Here is a 20615-nt window from a genome sequence, read left to right as displayed (position 1 = left end):
TACAACAATTTTTTTTTTTTTAAATTAAAGAGCAAAACATTGCATGTTTTATCTGTTTATGTTTAATGTTGTTGAATGTCTGAGAAATCACTCGGTTATCACTTGCAGCAATAACGTATTAGAACGTGTGCATTAATATAAACCTACTGTTCATGTTGAATGTTACTACTCGTGCTCTTGTACTAAATAATGCACGCATTTTGACCAGTCAGATTCGAGAATTTGACCTGCTGTGGTATAAATTTGATTATTTGGTGACTTGCGTATACCTGAAGTTTTATTCTGCAGTCAGGTTAATTGGATTGTGTAAACATGACACATTTATTGTAGTTATTAGATGGCCGTCACTGCAGCTTGATATTAGATTCAACTGGTAAGATGAAATGTTTTCTTGGTTGTTCTGGGGTTTGCGCTCAGGATTATTTCATGATGTTTTCCAGTAGCTTGAAAGGAAAATAGTTTGATGAAGAGACGTGACACTGGCACTATTCATTGCTGGAGTTGTTCTAACGGGAGTTGGAAATCTTATTGGAAAATAATAATCAGAAAAGTTTGTATTGAATGTCACAGCCTATTGGTTATTGTGTCATAACATATAAGAGCCAATCAGGATTCAGTATGCAAATGCAGTCCATAATTTTTTTTTTTAAACCAGAGGAAGAGTGTGGACATGTGTAAAGTACGAGCCTGTTAGTAAAAGCATATTAATAGAATAACATTTGTGTTCAATTGTAGTTCTATTGATTAATAACTTTAATAAAAAAAAAAAATGAGATGTTGACATCTGCCTTATAAGAAAATTCATATCAACTAGTGAAAAATATGTTTGGCCTTTAAAACGAGTTTTGCATACCTTTAGCAAGTGTGTTATTATACAAAATAAAGACGCTTTGGTTACCAGCATTATCCACACTGCTGTTGCAGGGTTTTATCTTTCATTGACATTGTAAGTGGACACTGAGACAGAGCTTCCTAAAAAGCCTGATACTGCCTCGTAGAGTTATTATACCCAGACTGTAATTTAATTTTACTCCTAATATAGAAACCTATTTTTAAATGTGTTTCTATGTGTGTGTGTCTTTTTTTTTTATTATGGAGACCACAGTACAGATTTATCCTTAAAGGGACATTTTGTTTGGTTGCTATGTGAAAAGTGGCTTTAGCTCCAGATTTTAATTAAGCAAAACCTTAAAATGTCCTGAGGTTGTGGTCGGAAATATCCCACAGTAATGGAAATCAGAGTTGGATATAACACACTATTGTAATCTAATTACTTTTTCTGATAACGCAGTAATGTAACGCATTACATTTAAAATTGATGTAATTTGATTTGTTACTGATGTCAATAAAATTACGTTACTTGCATTACAAATCTGTTGTTAAGAAGACATATTACTAAGTAAAATGCATTTTTAAAATAAATCATGTTTTACTTGACTGTTAGGGGTGTAACCTGGCTTGGGCATCCGGGGCTGTATCCCTGAATAATTCTCCACTTGGAACAGTTTGTCACTGCGTAACTGAATGTCAGTAAAAGAAGACAGCAGTGTTGTAATTTTATATTCTCAGTGAACTGAGGCGAGACCAATCAGACAGGGTTTACAGGAAAATATGTTAAAATACTCGTGTCTTATTGGCTGATAATCTCTCAATTCTGCCAAATGCTAGCTCACAGTCAGTGTGAGGAAAAATGGATACACTCTCCGATTAAAAATTTTTTAAAGCGGTTGAAACTGAAACACTATTTTCCTCTCATTCTGAGCAGGAAAACGAGGTGTGTAAATGTCTATATGAGTTCCAGTTTACATGAACATGATATGAGCAGAGCATAAGGAAGGATAATGTACTCTGCATGGCACTGTAGCAGCTAAACCCATACAATGATAGCTTAGTTGTGCCTCCTCTTGGCTAGCAACACCAAACTAGCCTAGTTAGAAAAGTTTCATATTTTATCAGTGTGGTAGACCTACAAACAGTGACAACACCCGAGGCAAGTTTTATGAAAAAAACCCCAACTTTTTCTGATCATGTCATACATTGATGTGTGCTAAAATTACTGAAAGAACTACGAGTTTCACGTTGTCGTGTATTTTTGTAGGTTTGATAGTAACTTGAAAGTAAAGTCATTATTAGTAATGTAAGCAAATTATCATTTTAAAGTAGTAATTAGTAATCTGTAGTGGATTACTTTTTTTGAGTAACTTACTCAACACTGATAGAAATACAAAAGTGTGTGTGTGTGTTGGGGTAGAGAAAGGATAGAGGATAATAACCAGGAAATTGTGAACAAACAATTTAATCGTCACTCCGAAAACAAGCACGAAGTCTTGTGCAGTCCAGTGACATTGAACAGCTTTTCCCCCCTCTTACTCATTTAGGATGAAAGAAGTTCTGTGTAAATGTCAAACTTTTTTTTTTTTTTACTGTAGAAAAATACAGCTCTGACAACAGAAACAATCAATTTTAGACAACTACTTAGGTGTATATTTACCTGTGTTCTGTTTATTAAGAATTTCATTCATTGTTAAACACGCATTGATGGATTGAATATGTCACAATAACTGCACACCCTGAAGTGTTTTATTCCTCTTATACCACAGCTGTTGTCAACGTTAAAATTCATTATTTATTAAAGAAAGCTGTCATACATTTTACCCATTTATAGCTATATTTAATGTCGTGGAACATCCATGAAAAAGTCTTTCCCTTCGTTATAGCAGTTATAAACTGTCCGTCTTTGTTACAGCTTTACCTCTGACTGTTACCAAACACTGACACTGGAGACTCCGTCCAAAAATTGCTGAATAAACATGACTTTATCAGCAGTTATACTTTCCTGAATAACATACGTTATAAGGCGTAGGTTATATGGACTGTCCGCCACGTTAGATCCTGTGTAGGTTGTTACCGTAGAAACAACTCATTAGAATAAGTGCGTTAACATAAACCTGTGATTTGTCTTGCTGTAATTTCTGTAACCTTCTGATTAATCAGATTGGAGACTCGAAAACAGCGCTGTGGTATACAATGTTTTTACATTTTGACATTCGCTAAGTCCTGATGTTTTTATTTATTTTTGTTCTGGCAGAACCACATGGCAGGCGTTAAAGTTTTCCTCGAGTCTCTTAGGAGGGGACTGAAAGTGGACTTGATTAGGGAAGTGGCCCGGCAGTACCCGTTCATCTGCTTCGTGCTTGTCTCCATGCTCTCCTCAACCATAATCCTCAACAGGTGAGTGAGACAAAAAAGGTGTGACGCTGCATTTGAGAATGTACGTACTGATTAAAATCATTGATTGCTTGAAATGACACAGAAACCCATAATCCAACAGAAACACAGAGACAGTTCTATAATTATGTATTTTGATCATTTGCTGTATATTTATGTTTTTTTTGTATACTTTTGTTTTAAAATGATTGAAACTTTCGAATTCGTGATTCATAATTTTTTTTTATAGCACGGCGCGGTTGACTTCTCAAAAGTAGTTCCGACTGTAACATGAACGACCGATTAATATTAATACACTTGTTCTAATACGTTATTGTTTCTGTACAGTCTCTCCAGGATTTTGCGATAGCAGGAATTAATGCAAGATCAAGCAAACTCCACAATATTCGGAAGGACTTTCAATTTTCAAAATTACTGTGGATTTTCCGCACATTTGGGCCAAGACGCATCACGTGACGTCATCAAAACGTGCATGCCCTCTTCGATTGTCATGCGTCAAACATGAATACAGATGAAAGGTCTCATTTACCAACCAACATTACTGTGAAAGACCATGCAAAACTATTTGTGCAATTGCAGTTTCGCCAATTCAAGTACTTTTCCGCGCAAAAAACCCCACATAAATCTGCAAGTTGCATAAATTTTTTAAAAAAGTCGCAGCATAATCAAGCATTTTTGGCCGTAATAATAGGGATGGGCAATATCTTATGGTTTGTGATACACCGGTAGAAATTCTCCCCACAATAAGAATTCATCTTCCCGCGATAATAACGATAAAGCATAGTTGATGGAGTATTTCTGTGTGCAACCCATTCGCAGCTCACTTGCAGAGCGAAAACAAGTATGGCGGAAGGCGGACAGGAAGTTGAGGAGTTTATCTATACTAATAATAAACTAATTTTAAAAACTTGTTGTTGTTTGTTTAACACCTAAAATTAACATCGTGGATTTAGTGAAGGTTTAAAAAAAAAAAACATTTTTTGGAGACTTTTTTTAACCTTCATGGAATGACTCTCAGGTGTAAGCGCTTTGTAACAGACAAAGTTTCCTAGCACAGGAAAATCTTCATGACAGAGGAGTTTATACTTTCTGGTTTCTTGGTAAAAATGAGAAGCTGTGTTTTTTTAAAAGAAAGAAAGAAGGAGAGAGAGTAGGGGATTAGGGAACGGCTGTTGATTGCAACTATGATGTAAATGAGAACAGTAACTGATTTATCCCCCAGACTTTCCACGAGATTAAATCTAACCGTAAACTATTAATTCCTCAATGTTTCATTCATCAAGAAAGTAAACATTGCAATCATCACAAATTGCTGTGATATAAACAGAATAACACACTCCAAGCTGTGCTGTTATATGACAATAATCCTCTTTGGGGTGGCATCATACACCACTGTGTGTTATTCTGTACAAGGCAGCAGGTTTATATTAATGCACTTTAACTTTTCTGCTACGGGAAAGTCTAACACAGCGGATCTTATCTTCTTCTTCCTAGCGTTGTTCATGCGCTATGGCAGGGTCCGCTTGTCGGCACGTCTGTCTCCATTTGGATTGATCCAAGGCGTCTTCGGGGGTGGCGTTCACGTGTTGCATGTCCTCCTTGATTCGATCCATCCATCGTTTCTTGAGTCTACTGCATGGTTGTCCTTGTTACAGCGTATTATTTGCTGCGTACGACATGTCCATACCAACTAAGCCTTCCTTCCCGCATTTTCGCAACGATTGGTGCGACTCCCAGCCATCGTCGGACGTTGTCGTTCATGGCGTGGTCGAGTCATTTTAGTCTGTGGCACCAGCGAAGCACTCGCATTTCCATCACGTGTAGGGCCTGCTCGTGCTTTGCTGTCGTTGGCCAACACTCCAATCTGTAGAGGGCGACTGGGCGCTCCACTGTCTTGTAGATCTCTAACTTGGGACTTGGGGCATCGCACAGGATTCCAGTCTCCTGGCGCCATTTCATCAAGGTGGCGTTGACGGGAAAGAGCATCTGGTCTCCACTGCTGCATATGAGGGAACTTAGGTACTTGAATTTTTCCACATTCTTCAGATTTTATACAGTGATGCTGATGGTTCCATCAGTTTGAGGCCTACATTTAATATATTCTGTCTTCTTGATGTTCAATCAAAGTCCAAATTCACCAAACCGTTCATTCCATTACATGCTCTTGGAGTTCTCAACGTTGTCCATTTGCTAGGAAGATGTTGTCAGCATAGAGGAGTGACTATGAATGAGGCGATTGGAGGTCAGATGTCACAGTGTCCATGCAGAGGATGAATAGGAGGTGCAAAAGTGCCGATCCTTGACGTACTCCGACATTGATGGTGAAGGGAGGCGATGTTCCCACTGCATTGAACCACGCTGGTGACATTGTGGTAGAGTAGTTGGGTTCACTGGGCTTCAGGGACATTGTGGGATTGTAGGGTGTGCCAGATGAGTGTGTATGGGACGCAATCGAAGGTCTTTTCCAGGTCAAGGAATGCCATGTGGACGGGCTTGGTCTTCACACGGTGCTTTTCCAAAAGCAGGTGAGCAGCGTGGATGGTGTACATTGTTCCACTCCCTTTGACAAAGCCACATTGGTTCTGAGTGATTGAGACAATCTTGCGGAGCCTGGCATCGATAATCCGTTCAAATATTTTCATGGCGTGACACGAGTCGGATTTACCGATAGTTTTAGCATCGCCCATGACCTTCCAGATGGGTATCGTGGTACTAGTTGTTCAAGCTGGTGGAGCCTCACCTTCATCGATGATTCGATTGAAGAGGGCAGTGAGAGTCATGGCGCCTTGGCAATTGAGGATCTTCCACACCTCGGCTGGGATGTCGTCTGGGCTGGTTGCCTTCCCATTTTTCTTCTTCTTTGTTGCTTCTTTGACCTCCTTGGTGGTAATTGGTGGCACAGGTCCAGAGACCGGACTGGCACTTTGGATCAGTGGGTGGTCAAATTCCTTGTTTCTGATTTTGGAGAGGTAACCGCTCCATTGACGGAGGATGGCTGGTGGTTCTCGGAGGAGTCGATGATCTTCATCCTTCATGTGCTTGACTTGGGCGATGTCCTGAGTGGCTTGATGACGTGCATTGGCCAAGCGGTAGATTTTATTTTCTCCTTCCGTCGTGTTCAATTCCTCATACACGTGGTCGTAGTAATCAGTCTTGGCTGCCGCTACTGCTTGCTTAGCAGCTGATTTTAGCACCTTGTAACGCTGGAGCTCTTCATCGGTGCGGGTTTGGATCCACACTTACAACGCCAAACTTGCTTGTCGATGGTTCGTTTCCCTGGTTTCGTTTTCACAAGGATGGCAATCGCTGCAGCATGGACTTGTCCAACTAATAGCAGATCTTGTGCTCTGTATTTTTCACTAACATGACAAGCTGTGTGTGTGTGTGTGTGTGTGTGTGTGTGTGTGTGTATACAGATTTCTTCGGTTTTTGTGTATATCATACTAAATTGTTTCAGAAATTAAAACAATGTCTGAAAAATTAATTAAAAAATTAATACTAATGAAAACTGAACACAAAATACAGTTTATAAATAATAATGCTATTTATAGTGATTTATAATTTATAATGATATTTATAAAATTATCCAATACCAACCGTGCCTGTGTGAGAATGTATTTGCCCCCGAACGTACTAATTCCTCACATCTATGAACTGCATTCATAATGGGGTTCAGCAAAGAGGCCAACCTTCCAAAATTCCTAAGAGCACAGCAGCGACTCATCCAGGAAGTCACAATAGAGCCAATGACAACATCAGAGGACCTACAGGCCTCTTTTACATCAATAAAGGTCAAAAAATGGCATCCATGGAAGAGTGACGATTTAAAAACCGCTTCTAACCCAGAAGAACATTAGTCTGAATTTTGACAAAACACACCTTGATGATCCTCAAACCTTTTGGGAGAATATTCTGTGGACTGATGAGTCAAAAGTGGAACTGTTTGGAAGACAGGGGTCCCATTACGTCTGGTATAAACCAAACACTTAATTCCACAATAAGAACATCATACCTACAGTCAAGCATGGCAGTGGTAGTGTGATGGTGTGGGGATGCTTTGCTGCTTCAGGGCCTGGGCAACTTTCAATAAATGAGGGATATATGAATTCTGCTCTTTACCAGAAAATCCTAAAGGAAAATGTCTCGTCTTCAGTGTGTAAGTTGAAACTCAAGCGCAATGGGATTATGCAGCAAGACAATGATCCAATGCATAGGATAAAAGCATATGATCCAAAGTCCTAGTCTTAGAAGTAAGTAAAAGACTGATCTCCAGTTATCGGAAGCGTTTGGTTATTGCTGCTGAAGGTGGCACAACCGGATTTTAAGTTTAAGGGGGCAATTCATTCTTCACATTAGAGGTAGGTGTTGGCTAACCTTTTTTTTTTGCGTCAATAAAATAAATAAATAAATAAACTGTATTGTGTGTTTACTCAGGTTGCCTTTGTTTTATGATGTATTTTGGTTGAAGATCTAAAACTATTTATTACAACATTTATACAAAAACAGAAGTCGTCAGGATAGGGAAACCCCATTCTGAAAAAATTGCAAAAGAGATAAAAAAAGAGAGATTTGTGAGCGAATAATTCTACACATGGGCACAGACTCTCCCAAACTGGCCAGCTGAAGTCTGGAAAAAGGTCACCAGGTGATTTGTTTTGTAATCTTCAATTGTCCAGTTTGAGTGAGTCTTCCGCTGTTGTAGCTCATCCACCTCAAAATTTGATATTTTGTGCACGTGGAGATGCTTTTCTGCTCACCATGGTTGGAAAGACTGATTATTTGAGTTACTATATCCTTCCTGGAAACTTGAACCAATCTGGCCTCTGACCTCTCTTATCAACAAGGTGTTTCCACCCACCCACTCAATGTTTTTTTTGTTTTTTGCACCATTCTGTGTAAACTCTAGAGACTGTTGTGTGTGAAAATCCCAGTCAGCAGTTTATGAAATATTCAAACCAGCCCTTCTGGTACCAACATCCATGCCATGGTTAAAGTCGCAGAGATCACACTTTTTCCCCATTCTGATGTTTAATGTGAACATCAACTGAAGCCCTTGACCTGTATCTGTATCATTATATTAAGCCTTTTGCTGCTGCCACGTGGTTGGCTGATTGGATAACTGCATAAATGTGCGGGTGTTCCTAATAAAGTGGACGATGAGTCTATAGCTGCTCTAACGTGAGTGATAAAAAAAAAAAAAATAAAACTTTCATGTGGAGTCCACATTAGATATATCCGTAACTATAAACAGATTAAAAAAACATATTTAATAAATAAAATTAGTTGTAGTTTATAAATTGCTGTTGGAATAAGCCGCTGCAGAATGTGCTGTTATAGGGAAAATAATCAACATTGGGGTGGGAACAGTTACTCCAATTTTGTGTCACCACATCGTCATTGATTATTTTCCTGTAACAGCATGTCCCCCAAGTGTTTCATTCCTTACATACTAACTTTAATGACTTGAAATACAGTGAATAATTATTTATATTAACTTATAGACTGTTGCTAAGTTTTACGAATTCTCCTTGCCTCTGTAGATATATCCATGTCCTGTTGATATTTTGGTTTTTCCTGGCTGGAGCGATCACCTTCTACTGCTCGCTGAGTCCCGACAGCCTGGTGCCAAACGTCCTGATTTCCATAACGACTAAGGATAAAGTAAGAGCCTGCGTTTAGAAGTTAATTCCTCGTTATGGAGAAACATTGGGAAAATTGACCTGTTACTGTCTTTCTCTCTGTGTGTGTGTGTGTGTGTGTGTGTGTGTGTGTGTGTGTGTGTGTGTGGGACACAGCAGCAGGAGCAGCAGGAGCTCTTCCCACAGGGCCACAGTTGTGCAGTTTGTGGGAAGAACAAGTGCAAACGACACAGGTAGAGTATTACACGTTGTTGTTCGAGCACAGAGCAGCGGTGAAAATTTCTGTTTATTCATTTAATACAGACCTGTTATGCAGTAAGTTAAAAGTGATACACGTTCTACAAGTGTGTATGCCGTGGAAGTTGATAAATCCCACACCTTCCAAATTGCTCTGCTCTTGCACTGCCCTGCCATGCTCATTTGCATAAAGAAACGCCCTCAAACTGCCATATATGGTAAACAGTTTCTCTTTGATAAAGCCCAGTAGCCTGTTTGATGGCGATACAAAATGGAGCAGAATAAATAAATAAAATATTATTTTATTTGATTCTTTTACAAGGAATTGTATTTAGAAAATTAGTCTATTGCATTACTCATTATTCAGTTCAGAGTTGGTTGGGAAATGCCGGACCTGTCATCAGTTTCTGATTGAAATGTGCCCGAGGCTAAAAACCCTAGAACTGCACTGATGCACTTTTTAAAAATCAACTGATGAGCTACTCTTCAAGCGTTTCTTGTGCTTCTTAAAAACAGTTTTGTTTTTTGGCAAATCTTCAGGCAGTGTATCATCCTGATCAGTCTTTGTTGTGATCACCGATATGAGTGATGACACTGATATGATTGACAATAAGTGTGATGTACCTTGATTACACTTTTCTACCACTAAGGATTTGGGCATACACAAGGTCTGGAATAGATTTAAATATACACACATCGTTACACAGAAGAAAAACATGCACTAGAGGTCAACCGATTGATCGGTTTTGCCGATTAATTGGCACTGATAACGGACTACTGGGACATCAGTCATCCACAAAATTCCACACCGATAGTTTTTCCCGGTTGCGTCCATTGCAGGAGCAGCTGAGAAGGTTCCGCTGTCTGCTTGTACATTACGAGAGCGGCCTCTAGAGGCAAAATAAAAACTGCTGATGTTGGCAAATTTTGTTGCATTACTTGGTGTTTTTTATTCATTTTGGACGTCTCTATTTTCATTTGTTACTTAGTGTTATTTTTTGGTTCAGTTTGGATTTTATTTATTTTTATATTTATTAATAGTATATATATATATATATATATATATATATATATATATATATATATATATATATATATATATATCATTAAAAAAGTAGTGCATTTTCATGGTACAGTCAGTACTGTTTATTTCTGTAATAAGGTTCAGCAACATTTTACTTTGGGTGTTCTCATTCAGTATTCATTTTAAAACTATCAAGAACTACAATTAATGACATTTTAGAGGTGTCTATTTCTAATTCATGTATTTCAAATTAATTACATGCATCATGATATACAACAATGTATTTGTTAAATATATATATGTGTTAGGGCAAAATGTACATATATTGACATTTCTTAGTAAATTTCTAACATTCTATGTTTCAAAGTATCATGATATCTCTAATAATAATAATAATAATAATAATAATAATAATAACACAATGCCCTTTAATTACTTTTATCTATAGACCAGCTCTTCTTCTGGAAAACTACCAGCCATGGTTAGGTTTGAAGGTGCACTCGAAGGTGGACGCCTCCATCGGAGAGGTATGCCCTCTAACCACTTCTAGGTCCATTCATTCAGCACTGTACTGAGTACTGATAAAATCTTGTCCTGGTGTCCAGGTGTTGGAGTTGGTCCTAGAGAACTTTGTGTATCCGTGGTACAGGTACGGCACAATCAAGTATTCACTGTTCTGTATTTTTCCCTGGAGAGGGAATCTTTTCCACATGTATAGCAGTGTTTTTATGTGATCGCTGGGCTACTGCCTCCTCTGTAGTTAATCTGGGTCGGGATTTTGTGTTGTTCAGGGATATAACAGATGATGAGGTGTGCGTGGACGAACTCAGGCAGACCTTTCGTTTTTTCGCCTCCGTTCTGGTTCGGCGAGTCCAGAAGGTGAGCAGCAGATTCTGTGAAATGATACTTCAGAAAATGAGATGTCCTATCAATTCATTAAATTAGGTAAATTCATTACAATTCATTAGATTAGGTAAAGCATTTTATATATATATATATATATATATATATATATATATATATATATATATATATATATATATATATATATATGAATGTTAAATAAAGTCAAGTAGTAATGATATTGGTTACATTAACTTTAAATAAACCACAACTAATGTTAAGTAATTAATCCTCGTGACGACGATTTTGATTTTGCAGTGTAAAATGTATGTGATGCTGGGTGCCAATATTTATGTTTAGTTAGGTGTGAAATAAACATGCAGCTGTATTTAGTTTGACATCAATTAATAGGTGTGTTAGCGTCTTGTTAATCTGTTAAGTACTGTAGTGTTCGTTAAACGAACCTTAATGTAAAATATTACACAATGAATAATTATTATATGAAAATAAATATCATAAGCAGTGGTCATAATGTAACAACAGAGCATATAACATACCAGTTATTTGTAAATACATTTTGTATAATAATTAAGAAAAAGTGAGAGGAAGAAAGAATTATTTAATATATTTCATAAAATCTTTCAATTTTGTAATGCGTTTGTTTATTATTCTGGTACAGTTCTTATTACATGATTAAAGTTAATTTCTTGTGATTTTCTTTAATTTCTGTCCAGGTGAACGTTCCATCAGCCATCACTGGCAGAATGATGAAAGCAGCCATGAAGCACATAGAGATTGCTGCCAAAGCACAGCAGAAAGGTCAGTCATGTGACTTAGTGTAAATATAAATATAACATGATAACATGTTTGTGTTTTCTAATAACGATGTTAGTGATAAGTTGGGTTTTTGTGTGTGTGTGTGTGTGTGTGTGTGTGTGTGTGTGTGTGTGTGGACAGTGGATAAAAACCGGCCCCTGCAGCAGGTGGCGCTAGAGGAGTACGGCGCAGATCTGCACGTGGCCCTGCGCAGTCGACGAGACGAGCTGCTCTACTTACGGAAGCTCACAGAGATGCTCTTTCCATATGTCATGCCTCCTAAAGCTACTGACTGCAGGTGCAGAACACATACACGCACACACACACACGCACGCACACACACACGGCACTCGAACGATGTTTCTTCCCCCCCAAACATTTCACACATTGTACATAAACTCCTGAAAGTTAGCACAATGTGAAATGTTGTTTATTTCCTTTAAATAGTGTTTTGTGAACATTCTGAAGAGGTAAAGATTTGCTGCAAAGAGCTCCAGAGACACATCATTCATGCTACTAATATGCTTCTATCACGCTTTTTGCATCCTCTCCATCACCAAGCCAAGAATTTTTCTACCTCATTCTGATATAGTGTGTTTTTCTTTTGTGCTATACAACAGGTTCACTTAAAAACAGGCGGATCGAATCCCCACCGCATACACATACACACCTGCGACTGTCATCTGTTGTCTAAAACTAATTCATACTTTAACCTCAGTAACCACAACGAAATACGTTGGCTTCTTTTTTTTCTCTTTTTTTCTTTTTTTATGTAATCTGTAAAAACATGTGTATATACATCTGTATATTGTTCATTCTTGACTATCGTGTGAGTGTGAGGACATTTGACACTGTCCTAAAGCCCTTAGGTCAGTTTTTGCTTTCCTCTCAAGTATTTAACTTTTTTTTTTTTTTTTTAAATCCAGGAAGTACATAAGTGATATCAGGAAGGAATTAAACTGTAATAGGACAAAGATCAATGACTGGGTGTTGTGATGCAGTCTGACAGGAAGTTCTTATAAAAAATATGCACTTAAAGTCCCCATGAAAACAAAATCAAAGTTTTGTGGCTTTTAGTATGAATATGTCAGCCTTAAGAATATCTTTAAGTTACAAGATATATGCATAGGGCGCACGGTGGCATCACACCTCCAGGGTTGGGGGTTCGATTCCCATCGTGGCCCTGTGTGTGCGGAGTTTGCATGTTCTCACCGTGCTGCGGGGGTTTCCTCCGGGTACTCCGATTTACTCCCCCAGTCCAAAGACATGCAAAGGTAGGCTGATTGGCGTGTCTAAAGTGTCCGTAGTGTATGAATGGGTGTGTGAGTGTGTATGTGATTGTGCCCTGCGATGGACTGGCACCCTGTCCAGGGTGTACCCCGCCTTGTGCCCGATGCTCCCTGGGATAGGCTCCAGGTTCCCCCGTGACCCTGAAAAGGAGTAAGCAGTAGAAGATGGATGGATGGATGGATGGAAGATATATGCATATAAAATTTACAGTCTCTCTCTACTGCCAATAAGGATCAGTAGTTTTGATGACATCATTCTGCACTTCAGCTTCACATCAGATTTTCTGTCCAATCAAATGCTGTCTAGAATCTGAAGTGTCCTGCCCCCAACATTACAACGGTTTAGCCGGGCTGTGAGGTAAACTGAATGCCATTTTCTGTTTAAAAAGGGGGAGGGGCTACTCGATACTTCTCGCCCTGACTTCCTGATTCAGTGGAAATTACGTCGACACGTCGAATAACGCCGCATGTTTTAAGGCTCTTCATGGGGACTTTAAGTGTTTTATTTTTCTTATACACAGCAAACACTGACCATATTTCAGTTAAAGAATGACATGTGAAACTTTATAAGCAAAAGATGTTTGTGTGTGTGTATTCACTAGTGCTTTTATTTTATTTATTCTTTTTTTGAGTCAGCATCTTGCTTTTTAAAATGTCAGCCCTCATTTTCACACCAGCAATCTGCATCAGCTGGATATTATGTGTCACAGCTGGGGCAGTGGTGGCTTAGCGGTTAAGGCGCTGGGTTACTGATCCAGTAATAGCTGCCAAGCTGCCACTGTTGGGCCGTTGAGCAAGGCCCTTAACCCTCTCTGCTCCAGGGGGCGCTGTATCATGGCTGACCCTATGCTCTGACCCCAACTTCCTTACAGGCTGCAGTATGCAAAGAAAAGAATTTCACTGTGCTCTACTGTATATGTGACCAGTAAAGACTCATTGTTATTATTATGAGCTGAGACAGTTGCTCCTGTCAGCAGTGAGTTTTATGTGTAAACTGTAATGACTGTTCAAGAAATGTTAGAGGGATCTGTGATGAAACGTTATTCTGTGCTGTTCCACTTTTAGATCTCTGTCTCTGCTGATTCGAGAAGTCATGACCGGCTCTGTGTTTCTCCCAACCATGGACTTCATGGCTGACCCGGTACGTAAAGAAGAGCGCATCTAAACAAAGTGTTTTCACACTTGTGCTTTTGCACCAAGACTCCGATCCACCTGAAAAATTTGCTTCGAATGAACTCCTCTGTGGTATATGCAATCCACTTCTGTGACCAGACGCTAAATGATAATCTTCACAACAAACAAGAAATGTATAAAATGTATAAAGAAAAAGAAGAAATTATGAAAGGAGGAATTATGTTTCTGCATAATAGCAGTTTTGACTCAAGGGCTTCATCTGAACTGTCAGTCAGTGCCCAGCGAAAGTAATGAACTAAATAATGCAATTTGTAAGGAATAAAATATTTGGAGGCATGCTGTTAACTGAAATTAATCATGTTTGATGTGGCTCAAAGCAAAGCAGAGTTACTATTATCACTCTAAACAGCATGTCCCAAAGTGTTTCTTTCCTCTTATACCTCAGCAACTTGATGATGTTAACAATAACAAACCATTACTTTTTATCCCTTTATAGTTACATTTAACATTGTGGAATGTCCGCAAAAGAAGTTAGATCCTGTTATCGCTCACATTATAATAACTATAAACAGTCAACCTCCCTCACCAGCCTCTTTGTTTGTAAGTTTAAATAAAACAACTCCGCTTGTCATGTCATCAAAGGAACCACAAAGCACAAAGTCGTCCGCCCCGAAGACTTTTACATGGCGGAAGACGTAAAAGAATACAGCTTTACCTCTAACTGTTACAAAGCTCTGACACTGGAGACTCCTTCCATAAATGTTATGTAAACTTCTCCTTAAAGACAACTTCAACATATCAGCTTTTAAAATTGATTTATGTGGCATGTCTGCCATGCAAGTCCCAAGTGCTACTTGTCACTATAGAAAAAATATCACATGGAAATTGTATATGGAATTTATATTTGGGTGTGTATATGTGTGTGTGTGTGTGTGTGTGTGTGTGTGTGTATATGTGTGTATATATATATATATATATATATATATATATATATATATATATATATAATATAAAAAACACTGTGGTGCAAACATTAATAATATGGGACAGGAATTTACAGATTGTCTCCCATTTGGTAAAGATCTCCCACACACACACAGCAAAAGTGTCACGAATTTGCAAAATTGACTGACAGTATGACGAAATTCGTCTTTGTCAAAACAAACCCGCGCTGATCGCTCATCAGGCAAAGGTTTTGATGTTGGAAAGTTGTTTTTTTTAATGGAGCAACAAGGCTAACGTAGCTGACACGTAGGAACGTTTCTGTTAAAATGTAACATGCCTTATATAGACTACATGTCTAAATCGTCACACATTTACCTCAAGGTTATTTATTGCTCATGACACTGTAAGGCATGTATGTATCTATTAAACAATGTTACCCAGCTAAAAACAGTAGCGGTGGTTCCTTCCTGAAGCTGGGGTCATGGTGTGGTGTCACTTACCTAATATATGACTATATGGATATACAGTACTTACAGTTTGGTTTTGTATATTTACAGCCAATGCTCTGCTAATCTGGTAGCTATAAGCTTACATCGGCCGAAACTAAAGAAGCAAACTCCAGACATTTAAACTTGTCTTGACTACATTCGGTGTGAATATGAATAGTGTGTGAATTTTATTCTTGGCTGAATGAACATTTCCTGATGAGAAACATGACAACCGGGTTGAGACGTTCCAAATATATTCCAGTTTACAGCATTGTGCAGATTGATAATTTCCCTTTATTGTCTAGATCATCATGAGAAACAGAACTCTATAGGAATTAAAGCTGATGTAGAGCAGTTTGAATCGCTTCCACTATATGAGACACATATTGCTTATATTGCATATTGCATATTTTTTGTAGTCTTCATAATCTCTACTGTTTATATTCATTTGAGATTGAATATACTGTGCATACATTGTGCACGATTTGCGATTGAGTTTATTTTCCTACTTCCTTTCCAGGATACGGTGAACCACATGGTACTCCTGTTCATCGATGACACTCCTGTGAGTGATTTTAGATTTACCGGACACTTAGACCTGCTGATTTAGTTCAGATTGTGTGTGTGTATATATATATATATATATATATATATATATATATATATATATATATATATATATATATATATATATATATAAATTTATTTATATTAAAGATACCTGGAGTTGTTCTAGGGTTTTTATCCCCGTGAGGCCGATATAGAGGATTTACAGTGTAAACGTTATCCCCGTAAGGCCGGTGTACCGGCATTACTCTGCTATGATTCCTTAATTATTTAATTATTATTTTTTAACCCGGAAGGTTGATGACGTCACGACATCATTATGACATTACGCCGGCATTACGATGAAGCTGATCCAAGCGTGAATATTGGTGTACTAGTAGAAGTGAACTAAAAATGCCAAAGCGAAAAGCTAATTGTGTTCCAGCTAAAGTTACACCTACAGTGAACACAGCTACATCTAAAACAGTGAAAAAAAAGAAAACATACACAGTTACACTGGCGAGAGCGAGGATTCTAGATAGTGACAGCAGTGAAAGTTCAAGCGATTTTGAAACCCAAACTGATATAGAGACGCAAACTCGCCTGATTCAGACCCTGATCCGTCTTCATCTTCAGCATCAACGAGCGCGACTGACACTGCAGGGATCTGGAGTCATAACCTGACCATCTCTGTGCATTCGTGAAAACACTACCTGCTGGTCTGTTTATCACCAGAAACTTGACTTTTGGCGCTAAAATGCGTTTATTTATTGATTATTTACCTGAATTTATTCAAAGGCATTGACCACGCTGATGCTCGTATGGTACTTCTAAATGAGTAGAAGGATTTTAGCGAGCATTTTTTCGTAATTTCTCTAGTTAAGAATTGTGCTCTAAGTTTAGTAAAAACACTGAACTGATTCATTTTCAAAGTAATATTTCACAAATACATTATAAGTTGTTTCAAGGCCTAAAAATGTTCAAATTAAAATGTTGATTTTGGCCCAGGAACTCAGGGTTGACGTGCTGTTTCTCTGGGGAATATAGGGTTATGGGACGTAATACTGTGGGAACTTAGGGGTAAGAGGGTTAAATAAATAGCAGGCTTAGCTACTTGTCTACACTTGATTTACATAAATAAAAAAAAAAGGTGCAATTAATTTCTCAACATTTATTCAAACCTAGCGAGGAGGAGGCTGTTCGTTTTAGCTTTGTTGCCTGAATATTGAGAAGGATTTACAGCGTAAACTATATAACGTAAGCCCTGTGTGAATCTGAAACGGGAAACCAGCTAGTGTTATTGCATAAGAAGCAAAGCATTTCGGTACAAAAGCATTTGTTTTAGGTGTGGTGTGACCTGACCTAACATGATATGGAGTTAGTGTTGCCAACCTGAAGTTGATTATTTTCCGGTCACAGCGCATCCCGAAGTGTTTTATTCCTCTTACGTCGCAGCAATTCGACAACAATTACATTTTGAAAATATTACTATAGAAATGATGATATATTATCACGAAGAGTGCATTAATATAAACCTTGCAGCTGGAACTCCTGTCAGAGCTTCTGTTACAGACAATTAACAACTAAGGACACATGAAGAACTAGAACAACGGGAAATCTTCAGGTCACGCTGACAATATATTGCTTAACTATAGAAATGAGCTTCTCATCTGTGAGTCTTTTGTCTTGTTTCGTTGTTAGCCTGAGCCAGCAACTGAGCCTCCATCTGCCCTGGTGCCCTTCCTACACAAATATGCAGACTCGCGCAACAAACATCCCTCTGTAAGTCCAGCGAGATAGCAAGTCCTTGAAATGTATATCTGGGGTATTTAGTGACATCAGTGGTTAGATTTTTATGTAGTCCTTCCCTGAGTAAGCTATTTCACATAACAGATGTGTGCATATAGTCCACAAGACACAATAATAACTGAATTTACACAAATGAACCAGTTCAAAAGTTTACACACGCTTGATTTTTAATACTGTGTGTCGTTACCTGGATGATCAGCGACTGTTTTTATGTTTTATGAGAGTTGTTCATGAGTCCCTTGTTTGACCTGAGCAGTTAAACTACCCACTGTTCTTCAGAAAACTCCTCCAGATCCTGCACATTCTTTGCTTGTCCAGCATCATCTGCATATTTGAGCCCTTTCCAACAGCGACTATATGATGTTCAGATCCATCTTTTGACACTGACACTGAGGACTCATACACAACTATTACAAAAGGTGCAAACGGTCACTGATGCTCAAGAAGGCAACACGATACGTTAAGAGCCGGGGGGGGGTGTAAACTTTTGAACTGGATGATCGGTGTAAATTGTTATTTTGATTTAAAAAAAACTTTGTTTGTTTCATTTACTGTATAACTGCCCCTCAGAACTACATAAGCTATTTACATGCTTCCAAAATACAAAATAATAACAAGGTGTAGGTAAATTTATGACCTGTGTGTGTTAGGTGCTGAAGCTGGACCTGAAGGAGATCCGTGAGCAGCAGGATCTGTTGTTCCGCTTTATGAGTTTCCTCAAACAGGAGGGAGCCGTGCATGTGCTGCAGTTCTGCCTTGCTGTGGGTGAGTGTGTACGCATAATGTCCGACATCCTAAGTGTGAGTGTACGCTTTGGAAGGGAAGTGCAGTAAAAACAGAAATGAGTGTGTCGGTCTAGTGGTTAACGATATGGCGATTTAGGCATTACAGCTTTGGGATCACCTTTAGCTCCAGTGTGACTGTGTGAGTGTCTACCCAAAATCTCAACGCATACATGCACAAACCACATACGTTTCTGTATTTAAATCGAGGATACTCCACCACAAAGGCCCACTGAGATACTTATTATACACTTCTCTGGCCACAAGCTTCAGAATCTGAAGTTGTAGTATGTTATTTAAAGACCATGCTAATTGTGCACAATGTATCGCTCTTATTTTGTGGGTTTTGATTAATATTTTCATAATAACATTTATTTGTTGTGTGTTTGTGTGTGTAGAAGAGTTCAATGATAAGATCTTGTGTCCGGAGCTGAGTGATTCTGAGATGCGCTCCCTGCATGGTGAGGTACAAAAGATCTATGTGACCTATTGCCTGGAGGAGAGCATCGACAAGATCAGCTTCGACCCCTTCATCATCGAGGAAATCCGCAACAGTGAGCGCATCTATACCTGGTTTTAAATTGATATGCTTCAATAAGACGACGTGATTAATTGTTTCTTCCAGAACAGCTTCAGTGGAATATAGTTCCTGCAAGTCTCTGGAACTGAACACGAAGGATGAATACCAACCATTCTTGCAAAAAGATATTCTTTTAGTCTGCGCTTTGATGATCGTGATGTCTCTCAATAAGCTCATTAGTTTTCATTTCTTATCTGGCACCCAGTCTGTCATATGAGTAGGGGTTTTTCCTCACCGTTATATTACACTCTGTTCCTTGCTGCCAGATTTCTATTATGTAATATAATCACATGCTTTCAAGCTCTCAGGTGTGTCATGACAAAATCTCAGAAATTGTAGCTTCTGTGTGGTTGGAGTAACCAACCGATTCACGTGATTGGGTACAATTTTCCTCATTAGTTTCCGTTTCTAACCGTTCCTGTTTCTGAGAAAAATGCACTGTTCTGCACTGCTTGAGTGAAAAGCAGCAAAGGGATGAACCGATGAAATACCGATCATTTTACACACCAAAAATGATACTTACGGTTCGGAAGGAATTCCTTCATAGTGAACACAAATCTGTGATTATGAGCCCCGCCCCAAAACAAGCCATAGTTAAGAATATAGAAGTTGTGGACAACAGTTATCAGTCCAGAATGGTGAAGATGGCATGTATATTTCTCTGAGTTTGTCACGGCATCATTAAAGGCTGTAATGGAAAAATAAAATGAGTATGAAAAGACATAACTGTAGTTCTCTATGAATTTAAATTGACCTCTACATATGCTCACTCACTCAATCACTGTCAATTCCTCTTGTATTTTGTCTTCTGTTACTCTTTTCATTTTTTGCTTTATTATTTTTTTTTCCCCTCTTTTCCCGTGCTCTGTCTATTTTCTCTATGTAGTTGCGGAGGGACCATACCCAGGAGTAGTGAAGCTGCAGAAGATGCGATGTCTCTTTGAGGCCTATGAGCATGTCCTGTCCTTGCTGGAGAATGTCTTCACTCCGATGTTTTGCCACAGTGATGAGGTTATCAATACAGAGTCTTCTTCTTCTTAATTAGAACAGTATTTTACACAAAGCCTTTCAAGGTTTATTTTACAGTGTACCGGCTGGCATAATATGGTCAATAATATCATTTATTTCAATTATTTCTGGGACAATATATCATTCACCAAATGTAGTTATCATGGCAGGCCTAGAATTATATAGTATGCCTAGGTACAACACAAACATTTATAGTGTATTAAATCATGTTTAAAGCTAAAGCATT

The 20615-nt window shown here is 38.4% G+C and overlaps 1 protein-coding gene across 6 annotated transcripts in view; it reads left to right on the top strand.

The window, feature by feature from the left end:
• The window catches only part of snx14 (sorting nexin 14), a 39115-nt gene that overhangs the window by 838 nt on the left and 17662 nt on the right, over positions 1–20615 (top strand). For 3 of the 6 annotated variants that reach the window (XM_017494324.3, XM_017494334.3, XM_017494357.3), the window contains exons 2-15: positions 3089–3231; positions 8769–8889; positions 9024–9100; positions 10577–10655; positions 10734–10777; positions 10920–11007; positions 11706–11790; positions 11929–12085; positions 14142–14217; positions 16164–16208; positions 17891–17971; positions 18649–18763; positions 19179–19334; positions 20247–20371. In XM_017494324.3, the coding sequence (XP_017349813.1) occupies positions 3095–3231; positions 8769–8889; positions 9024–9100; positions 10577–10655; positions 10734–10777; positions 10920–11007; positions 11706–11790; positions 11929–12085; positions 14142–14217; positions 16164–16208; positions 17891–17971; positions 18649–18763; positions 19179–19334; positions 20247–20371 (1386 nt within the window). In that variant the 5' untranslated portion in view covers positions 3089–3094. The remainder of the gene's footprint in view (positions 1–3088; positions 3232–8768; positions 8890–9023; positions 9101–10576; positions 10656–10733; positions 10778–10919; positions 11008–11705; positions 11791–11928; positions 12086–14141; positions 14218–16163; positions 16209–17890; positions 17972–18648; positions 18764–19178; positions 19335–20246; positions 20372–20615) is intronic. The other 3 variants (XM_017494367.3, XM_017494344.3, XM_017494353.3) reach the window with 2 other exon arrangements.

This window comes from Ictalurus punctatus, chromosome 2, assembly GCF_001660625.3.
Source record: "Ictalurus punctatus breed USDA103 chromosome 2, Coco_2.0, whole genome shotgun sequence".
In the NCBI taxonomy this organism is placed as follows: domain Eukaryota; kingdom Metazoa; phylum Chordata; class Actinopteri; order Siluriformes; family Ictaluridae; genus Ictalurus; species Ictalurus punctatus.
The sequence above is the reverse complement of the archived record's forward strand: the minus strand, read 5'-3'. Positions and strand labels throughout refer to the sequence as shown.